General features: G+C 44.7%; 2 protein-coding genes across 5 annotated transcripts in view; both read left to right on the top strand.

Annotated features, from left to right (window-relative positions):
- Positions 1-5,998, top strand: part of LOC111974169 (two pore channel protein 2) — a 28,981-nt gene extending 22,983 nt beyond the window's left edge. For 2 of the 4 annotated variants that reach the window (XM_024001804.2, XM_070447266.1), the window contains exons 17-24: positions 102-201; positions 703-774; positions 939-1,012; positions 1,152-1,245; positions 1,670-1,752; positions 2,173-2,254; positions 2,362-2,453; positions 3,208-5,998. In XM_024001804.2, coding sequence (XP_023857572.1) covers positions 102-201; positions 703-774; positions 939-1,012; positions 1,152-1,245; positions 1,670-1,752; positions 2,173-2,254; positions 2,362-2,453; positions 3,208-3,283 — 673 coding nt within the window. In that variant the 3' untranslated portion in view covers positions 3,284-5,998. The remainder of the gene's footprint in view (positions 1-101; positions 202-702; positions 775-938; positions 1,013-1,151; positions 1,246-1,669; positions 1,753-2,172; positions 2,255-2,361; positions 2,454-3,207) is intronic. The other 2 variants (XM_024001805.2, XR_011481060.1) reach the window with 2 other exon arrangements.
- Positions 1-9,316, top strand: part of nadsyn1 (NAD synthetase 1) — a 137,043-nt gene that overhangs the window by 33,702 nt on the left and 94,025 nt on the right. The window lies entirely within an intron of this gene.

Genomic DNA, 9,316 nt, shown 5'->3' with positions numbered 1-9,316 from the left:
GAGTGTTACTGAATGAAACACTACGAATGGATGAACGATAAGTAACTAACTAAGTAGCACTGTGAGATTGAATAAACCTTTGTGTGGTGTTGTTGTCCCAGGAACCCAGCYTCGCGTGGTCTGATGTCTCTGTGGGAGATGGTGCGTCTGGTCAACATGCTCATCGTCGTCCGTCTCCTCCGAATCATCCCTGATATCAAGGTGAGGAAGTGGTGCCGCTGGGTAGAAGTAGTGCCGTCGTTTTGGGCCTCCCGAGTGTCGCGGCGATCTAAGGCACTGCATCTCAGTGCAAGAGGCGTGCCTACAGTCCCCGGTTCAAATCCACGCTGTATCACATCCGGCTGTGATTGGGAGTCCCATAGGGCGGCGCACTATTGACCCAGCGTCGTCTGGGTTTGGCCCGGGGTAGGCCGTCATTGTAAATAAGAATTTGTTCTTAACTAATTTGCCTAGTTCAATAAAGGAAAAATAAACAAATAATAATAATTCAATGTATGTGATGAGACGTTGTATTTGGCTCCACCTAATGGTGGAAATGGTTTATTGCTTGACGTTTGCTCTATTTTAGTGTAASGGTATGTCAATAGATTTGTATTGTTGTAAATTCATGCCGGTACAGCCAATGTCTTTATRATCTCTGGTTATGGATGTTGGTATTACACTATAGAAATAGTCTTCCTTGTGTTTTAATGCCTCTTTTAGCTGATGGCCCTCATAGCAAGTACTTTGGTTGACCTGGTGAAAAACCTCAGAGCTTTTGCAGGAATACTAGTGGTGAGTGACTCAACGGCACTTTTTTTTTTCTCTCTTTTTGTTCTCTCATCCAACTAGTCATTTGAAATGCGTGTCTATACACTAGGCGTCTGTTTTGCTGGACGTCATYGATTCCCTATCACAGCTAACATCTATCTGTGTTTTTGCGCCTCGTTCTTCTTTAGGTGGTGTTCTATGTGTTTGCTGTCCTTGGCATCTGGCTGTTCCAGGGAGCCATCACAGCTCCAGGGCAGATGAGGTACAGTTTGACAATGATGTATTTGAACGCTTGTACACTATTCACAAACTTCAAAGTAGCAATGGCCTCATACAGCAGCTAATGTGGCTGTTTTAATGTGTGAGGTAATTGAAGTTGATTTGTATGTATTCCTCTACAGTGTGATGTCCAATTCCAGTATGAAGAACATCACCGTGGAGTGTGGTTCCTACGAGCAGCTGGGCTACTGGCCAAACAACTTTGACGACTTTGCTGTGGGTGCCCTTCTCTTGTCTCTCACTCTGCCAGGCCGTGAAGCCGAATCATAGGCAGAGAACACAGAGGCTTAGCTCAAGGCGAACATTCTGACTTTAACGATAGCATTCTCTGCATAGCCCTGTCTACTGTCATAAGAGACTGGTTTAATGAGAATACGCTTTGGAGGGAATGAAACTGTAAAACACATGGTTGGCATTCTATCTGTGCCTCATCTGTACTGGCTCTGGCTGGGAAGGCTAGTGTTGTGGGGGTAACCTCTCAAAGGGATAATGCACTGAAGTAACTTTTACAAGATTCCCACCATGGTATTTGATGGGTATGTTGACATTTCAGTCCTGATCAATCCAATTAGTCTTTAAATTGTGTCTAAATGTTGAGAGAGAGTGTTTTCGTTCTCCTCTCTCCCTCTGTTTTGCTCAGTCTTCCCTCGTCCTCCTTTACAATGTCATGGTGGTGAATAACTGGCAAGTGTTCATGGATGCCTACACCAGATACACCACAGAGTAAGCCAACCATAATACAAATCAATACATGAGTCTTATGATCCAACTGTCAGATGCTTCACTTCGTTTCCCTATCCACTAGAGGGCAGCAGTTGACGCTGAAGCACATCAGTCCTTTTCATTTTTTGGGGCCATGCCTGACTTTAATGAGCTCCCGCTTCATAATATTTATCTAATTTCAGTTGTGCCCTAAAGAATTGCAACTGTTTGGTTGGTTAAACAAGCTTTTGTACCCAACTCAGGACAAGGCTAGTAATGGTGAAAATGCATGTAGGAGTGGGGGCATAGTCATTATTTGTCCTGCTTAAAGAGGACGAAGACAAGTTAATTGTGCATGGGGCTCCGTTTGTAAAACAGTGATTATGGGTAATGGTGATGTGTCCATGTAAACAGTTGATCTGGTTACTTTTCTCCTCCCAGGTGGTCCAAGGTCTACTTTGTCTCCTGGTGGCTTACCTCCTCTGTCATGTGGGTCAACTTGTTTGTGGCTCTCATCTTGGAGGTATGTATGAACTTATGCTGGCCTGATCTGTACTTACTGTGTTTTAAGTGCAAGATGTTTCTGAAAAAAACATGTGAACTCCACGATACCTCTGTTTTATGTAACAGAACTTCATCTATAAGTGGGACCGGAGTGTCATGTGTTCAGTGGCGGACGTTGAGCGAACAGGTTATGAGACTACCGTCCAGCTCATGTTCAGGTAGGTTGCTGCAACTCTGTAGCTGCTTTTTAACTCTGGCTCTGGCTTTTTTGCTTCTGTTTGTTGTCTGAGTGGTTGCATATTCCTACTATCTGCTGTTGGTTTTAGGCCTAGAGGTCAGTCACGAACTGGGATACCCTCACTGTCAGCGGTTCTGTCAGTTCTCTGTGAACTGCCGAAAACCATGCTCTTTGGCTACTCACGTTTCAATACTGAATCACTTTTCCCAAAAAATCTTCGGAAATGCTTTTGTCTGGGCAATTGTGTCTGGTGAGCTTTCTGATAACAAACTGTAAAATGGCATGTATTTCTTCATGACCTTGCTTGCAGATAATGCYTTATATAATTTAGGGCTGGGACCTAACGATATGATATTATCACAATACTTAGGTGCAGGCACAGCTTAGGTGTTTAGGTGSAGGTACAGCRGACTYGCACTTTTTTGTTGTAAAAATCGTCAAAAATAATATTGCGATATGTAACCGTATCAATTTTTACCCCATCACTAATATAATTGGTAGCAAAAACATCCGCCCACCCTTTTAACCGCTCGATCAACTAAACGCATGTTGCTGAACTATTTGCCGAAGGTGCTGTTGTTATGTTTAGCAGGGACAAGTCAGAAGAGCACGAGCCCTAAATGCACGTTGTGGACTACAGCAGTCGCCTGCATGAGCGCGCTCTGCTTCAACTCGTTGTGTGTCTCTTGACACTGTTTCGTGTCCTGTCTTTAAAACTCCACTGTACCTTCCAGAGAACAAATTCAGGAGCCTACAGAGGAGGAACTGGTCACCCAACTCCACCAGCACCCTCACCTGCATCTCAGCTGATGACCCTTCACCCCTCACACACCATTGGGACCCTATGTCCGACCAGGCTTGTACAGTAGCAATCCAAAATAAACAGGGCCTTTACTGGCTATCACGTATGTCTGTGTGAATGGCAGGGGCACAAAAGGGACAATATTGTTAGGGATCTCTCAATTCTGATTAGTCCTATGTTGTCACATGTTGTATGTTTTTGCACTCAAACCACTAGACAACTGCCTCACTCCCTGCATCTGTTACTTTAAAAGTGAGTTTGAAAGATTAAGTTGCTAAATGTTTTGTTCATGTTAAGTTCATGTTATTWTWWTWWTTTTTTAACCTTAATTTAACTAGGCAGTCAGTTAAGAACAAATTCTTATTTTACAATGACGGCCCACCCCGGCCAAACCTTCCCCCAACCCGGACGACGCTGGGCCAATTGTGCGCCGCCCAATGGGACTCCCGATCACGGCGGGTTGTGATACAGCCCAGGATCAAACCAGGTTCTGTAGTGACGCCTCTAGCACTGAGATGCAGTGCAGTGCCTTAGACCGCTGCGCCACTCGGGAGCTCCCCTGTTATTACTTTCGTTTGATGGCAGGCACTGTATGCCATCAAACAAAACAAAATACACAACTGTTCTTAATGAAATMATTTAATAGGGAGTAAAAAGGGGAAAGGACTAGTTTTTATCCGTATATTTGTCTTGAAAGCTGTTTCTTTTGCTTACCTGCCTTGCAATGTAAATAGGATTTTGCCTTTAGCTAAATAACGAAATACAGGTTTAATCTCAGTGACTGTTYTATAAATTATGAAATATGTGTTTAGCATGGCTGGAAATGATTCTCTCAAATGTGTAAAACAAATTTTTGTTGTTGCATTGGGTCAATTCTCTCCTGAATAGCTATAGCTACAATTTCATCTTGAAGTTACATAATTACCTGACTGTTGCAATCAGTTGGAAGGTGTCGAGGTTGTGTGTTTTCTGAGACCCTCGGGTCTTCCGGCCGTAACCACCAACTGATATCTCCCTCCTCCTCACTCATCAGGTCAGGCTAGTTAGTGATAAGCGTAAATGAAGATTTCCTGCTGATGCATCCTGGTGATGGTCATTTCAGATAAGGGTTATTAGCGCTCCCCAGGGGCATGCAGGTCTTGACTGAGGAATCCTGCTCACACTGCATGGAATGGCATGGTATAGAATGGAATGGAGAACTGTTATTCTACCTGAAGGGCAGCGGGAGAAACATGTGCTTTTGAGAATAATAAAAATGGCATGTTTTCCAACGTCATAATAAAATGCAATCAGAAAGATAATTACGGTGATAAAGGCATGGCACCATTCTAGGCATTGCCCCCGGGGTTTGTTCTGTGGTTCTATGCTAATAGAGTACACAGACACACACACACACACACACACACTAGTGTTGACACTCCACACCCCACACACTCAAGCATCATGTTTTACTGGAAACAGACTAGGGCAAACAAGCCAACCTCCAGAGGATCTGACATCAAAGGTCTGACCTCCTCCTCTCTTCCCACTATTTGTTTGCTTTTCCTCTTGTTGAGTTTGGGCTCGTGCAAAGGCCTTACCACAAACCCTGTCCACAACCACATAAGAAGGTAGGGACATGTCTGGTTAAAAGCCCATTTCATGACAACATGACAGGCCATTGAGATATGATGTCGGCTAGCTAGCCTGTGAAGGGCTATCTGGACGCTTCTCTTTGAGTCTTTTCAGAGTAGTGATTTCTAGATTCTAGAACAGGGATGGGCAACTGGCGGCCCCCATTTTTGAAGGCACGCGGACCAATTTGAATTATTTTGGGGGGAAACTCAGGGTCTCAACTTATTGTTGAGAGTTAGAACAATAAAATACACAATTTCGATATTTGGTCACACAATTAGCCCATGACATGTTTTTTCTTATTGGTACGTTCGTCTTGCGGCCAGCTATCTAAACTTGTAGTAAGCATGGTCGAATTACCAAACATCATCAGTTGATCATCAGTTATCATATTAAAAACTGCAAACATTTTCCTCCACTCTATGGCAAAATGTGTATAAAAAAAAATCTGCCCAATGACAAATTTTGTAGAACTGCATGAAATTAGTTATAAAACAAAAACATTTTCTCTACGCACTACGGCAAGATGTGCAGAATGYAAGGAAATTAACTTTAAAACTTCAAATGTTTATCTTCGCTGTCACGAGTTGTCACCGTCAAAGTTGCCCATCCCTGTTCTAGAAGGTTGAAGCTTCCATCAATTTTGCCAACATGTCATTTATGTTCTATCTAGAGCCCACCACTGCAGTGACGGCAGAGCCAGAGGCATCCAGGACGAGGCATGATTGGCGATAATTAGAAGCATGTGGTTAATGAGTCCGGCAGACTAATGAACACCACACACTCCTGTTTATCCAACTTGATGAGGACAGATTAGGTAAACATAGCCTGGCTGGCTGGAATGCCAACACTAGCAGGAGGGATAGGCCAAGGTGATGTGTGGTAGAGCAGAGGTTCCCAAACTCTTTTACTCAGGCCCCCTTTCCAGCATTGGGGAACATCCCCTCCCCACTTTATATTGGCACAAGCACTGTTCATGACACAAACTGTTCACACTCCTCTTGTTGGCGGAGAGAAAATGTTGCATGTTTAAAGCTAATTTCCAGCAATTTTCCACATTTTGTCATGGTGTGGTGCAGAGAACATTAAAGTACATTTCCTGGAATCCTCCACATTTCCCTGTCTTATGTGTTTATGTGATATTTGAGTGACTCAAACATTGACAAACAAAATCAATGGGCTACAAAATGTTAGCTGACATGGGCTAATTGATCTGTACATTTCTGAGAAGTTATAAATAGCTCTCTAGGGTCTGCAATGACTAACATGACAAGAGGAACTGATGATGCACTACCCAATTTCGAAATTGCACCCTGTGCATTTTACTATTACCACAACGTTCAGGGGTAAGTTGGAAGCCGGATTGAGTTCCTTAAAAATCCAACAAAATCATGCCTTCACAGGCTAGCTCTGGGGCCACAGTTTGGGGACCACTGTGCTAGAGGAATGCAGGCATTAATAGTCATTACATCCCCTAGGAACCTACTATATCACTGCAGTGTGTTTCTTTACCAGACCATAGTTTGTTGACCCTGTTGTTTGTTCAGTCACTGAGGTTGGCTGGGTTTGTTTCCGCTACCTCATTGTTGGTCAGCCTCACTTCTCACTAGACACTCAGTTTCATCAACGTCTAGACCAGTGTTTCCCAAACTCAGTCCTGGGGACCCAAAAGGTTTTGGGGTTTTGCCCTAGCGCCAAAGAGCTGATTCATATTGAAAGCTTGATGATGAGTTGGTTATTTAAACCTTGATGATGACTTGATTATTTGAATCAGCTGTGTAGTGCTAGGGGGGAAAAAAACAAATCTGGGTTCCCCAGGACCGAGTTTGGGAAACGCTGGTCTCTAGGCCTACTAAACAGCATGAGGAATCAGGGTTATAGTAATTGGTTGAATAAGTCAAGTGTCTCTCTATCTGATCACAGGGCCTGTCTGATCTCCAGCTGTCAGTGCCTCCATCCCCAACCACACACATTCCCTGCAGAAGATGCTCATGGGAAGCTAGCACTCTGTGTTACCTGCCAAACTAAATGATGTCATAGCCTGGCGACCTTTTGCTCTGTGCGCTGAAATGCCAGTGATGAGAGATGTCAGTTCTCCAAGCATGTGAAGAATGCAGCTGCCGACAGGGGAGGTGACCCAACAAGGGCTCTKTCTCTCTCTCTCTCTCTCTCTCTAGATCTCTATCTCTCTATCTCTCTCTCTACTAAAGAGGATATTGGAAACAAAGTGAGGCGTTCACATGCAGTTGCAAACAGAGACTAGTTGGCCTTGTCTCCTACTGCTTGAAGAAGGTGTTGTTGTTTGCTCATTGTGGGTTTCGGTTGATCCTTCCCTATGTTTGTGTTATTCCCTGTGTGAAGCAGTTGGCAGGACTACCAGCGCTAGTTACAGCACGTGGGACTGACCTCTGGTAACCCTTTTTGTTTCTGGAGTAGCAGAAAAGATCATGATTCAAACTGCTTCTGAACCTGTATTTCCCTGCTAGTGACCTCATAATGGCGGTCGCCAGTCATTCCAGAATTTTCCTGATAAAATCTTTGTCATTCTCACTGCCCTGAAAGGGTTCTGTGCAGCTGCACCATGTTCTCACTGATTACCGAGGGGAGTTTTTTTTTTTTCTCTCGTTCTGTAATAAGGGAATTACTGCACTTTGGGTTCCTGAGCAATATGCTTCACCTGATCAGTCAGATGGTTTGACTGTATCTCAAAAGTTGTATTTTATTTGGGTGAATAGGCCTCATACCAACATATATGCTATTGAAAATCCAATTAAACTGCCCGATTCTGTCCCTCTATTGAATCTCAAGCTGTCACCCTTATAAGTWGTGTGGCGTCTAGAAAGTTGAAGAATATTGAACAAAAAGATTCCGTTCACCATCCAGCTGCTGATTGTGGATCATCTTTCACGTCTTAAGTCTCGGCACCATAGTTACTAGAGCAGGAGCGAGGAAACTGATCCAGGAGCAACTGTCGAGGGGCAGGTTTAGTCGCCACCTACTTCTCCACCCTTCCCCTGTTCACCTGAAGGCTTTAGCTAACCTGCCTCTATAAGCCCTAATGATACCTGTTGGCCCCGGTCCGTTCTCTCACCCCTTTCACCAAATGCGGGAGACCTGCTTTTACAGGACCTTTTGAAGCTGCCGCACCTGGTTGCGATCTTATATTTCGCTCAGGGAAAAAACGTTGATTTATATAATTAAAGGGATTGGGATGGGAAGAAAGAGCCTTGCGACTCCACAGGTCTTTATTGTGTGGTATTGGGCCATTCTCACCCTCTGTGAAGCCACAGGAAGAGAATAGAAGGAGATGTCCCTTCGCCACCATATACCCTTTACCCTTTACTTTGAGACCAGAAGAACCATATCTGGACACGGGAGAGGTATGACCTACACCACATATCACCTCCCCTTCACCACGTACTGCCTCACAACTCTGTCACCACATCTTCCAGGTCCTATCTGAGGTCTCCCTGACTGTAATTACTCAGCCGCCCACCAAACGGACCGGCCAGCCTGGCCGAATTGGCTCCTTTCTTCTGTTCAATGGCTGCCTGTCTGCCCTACTCTGAGTGGGAGCACATGCACCTGTCTTGTCAGGCCCTGCCCAGCTCCTTTCTCTGCCTGGAGGAGAGGCGGAGCTGGGGCTGGTGCCCACTCAGGTGAGAGGGGCCGTTGATCTGGGGCATGGTGCACCCTGGCAGCCTCCTCCAACACCTGCCAGCCAGGTGCCACTTTATCGCTTCGCCGCCCCCTCCCTCTCGCTTCTGTTTGTCCGGTTTCACTCCCCATAAAGGATAAGGAGGGCTGTAAACAATAAGGGAGAAAAGTTCAGGACATTCCACTTTCAGCCTGTCTCACGACCCAGCCCATCTTTAGCAAGCAGCAGCTGGTTCTCCCCCATAAAGGATAAGGAGGGCTGTAAACAATAAGGGAGAAAAGTTCAGGACATTCCACTTTCAGCCTGTCTCACGACCCAGCCCATCTTTAGCAAGCAGCAGCTGGTTCTCACTCGCCCACTTTCTCTCTCTCTCTCTCTCTCTCCCACTCTGGGTGTGTGAGGGAAACAGAGAAGTGCATTGCTTTGATCAATACTCCAAATTGCATAACACCATAATAAGAATTTTTGTTGAAATGACTAAGCATTAGTTACAGATATTTTATTGAAGTGCCCTTTTCTGATTGAATATTCAGTTAAAAACCCACAAGAATACTTTCGTCAAGTTTCTTCCACACTTTATGGCAGAGCAGACTTCAGAAAAACGAGGTGCTGTTCAAAGCACTGTTGATTGCTCTGCCAGCCTAATGACATGAAAAGCGATTTCTGCAAACACCCCTCTCTGTGTCTGGCACTGTAACTCTCCAGTAATAAATTAACTTGTGGCCAAAGTGCGGAATGCATTCTTCAGCAGCGGAAGCAATCAGTCTGC

Source organism: Salvelinus sp. IW2-2015, linkage group LG15 (genome assembly GCF_002910315.2).
Source record: "Salvelinus sp. IW2-2015 linkage group LG15, ASM291031v2, whole genome shotgun sequence".
NCBI lineage: Eukaryota > Metazoa > Chordata > Actinopteri > Salmoniformes > Salmonidae > Salvelinus > Salvelinus sp. IW2-2015.
Note: the sequence above shows the minus strand (reverse complement) of the source record. Positions and strands in the feature narration are given on the sequence as shown.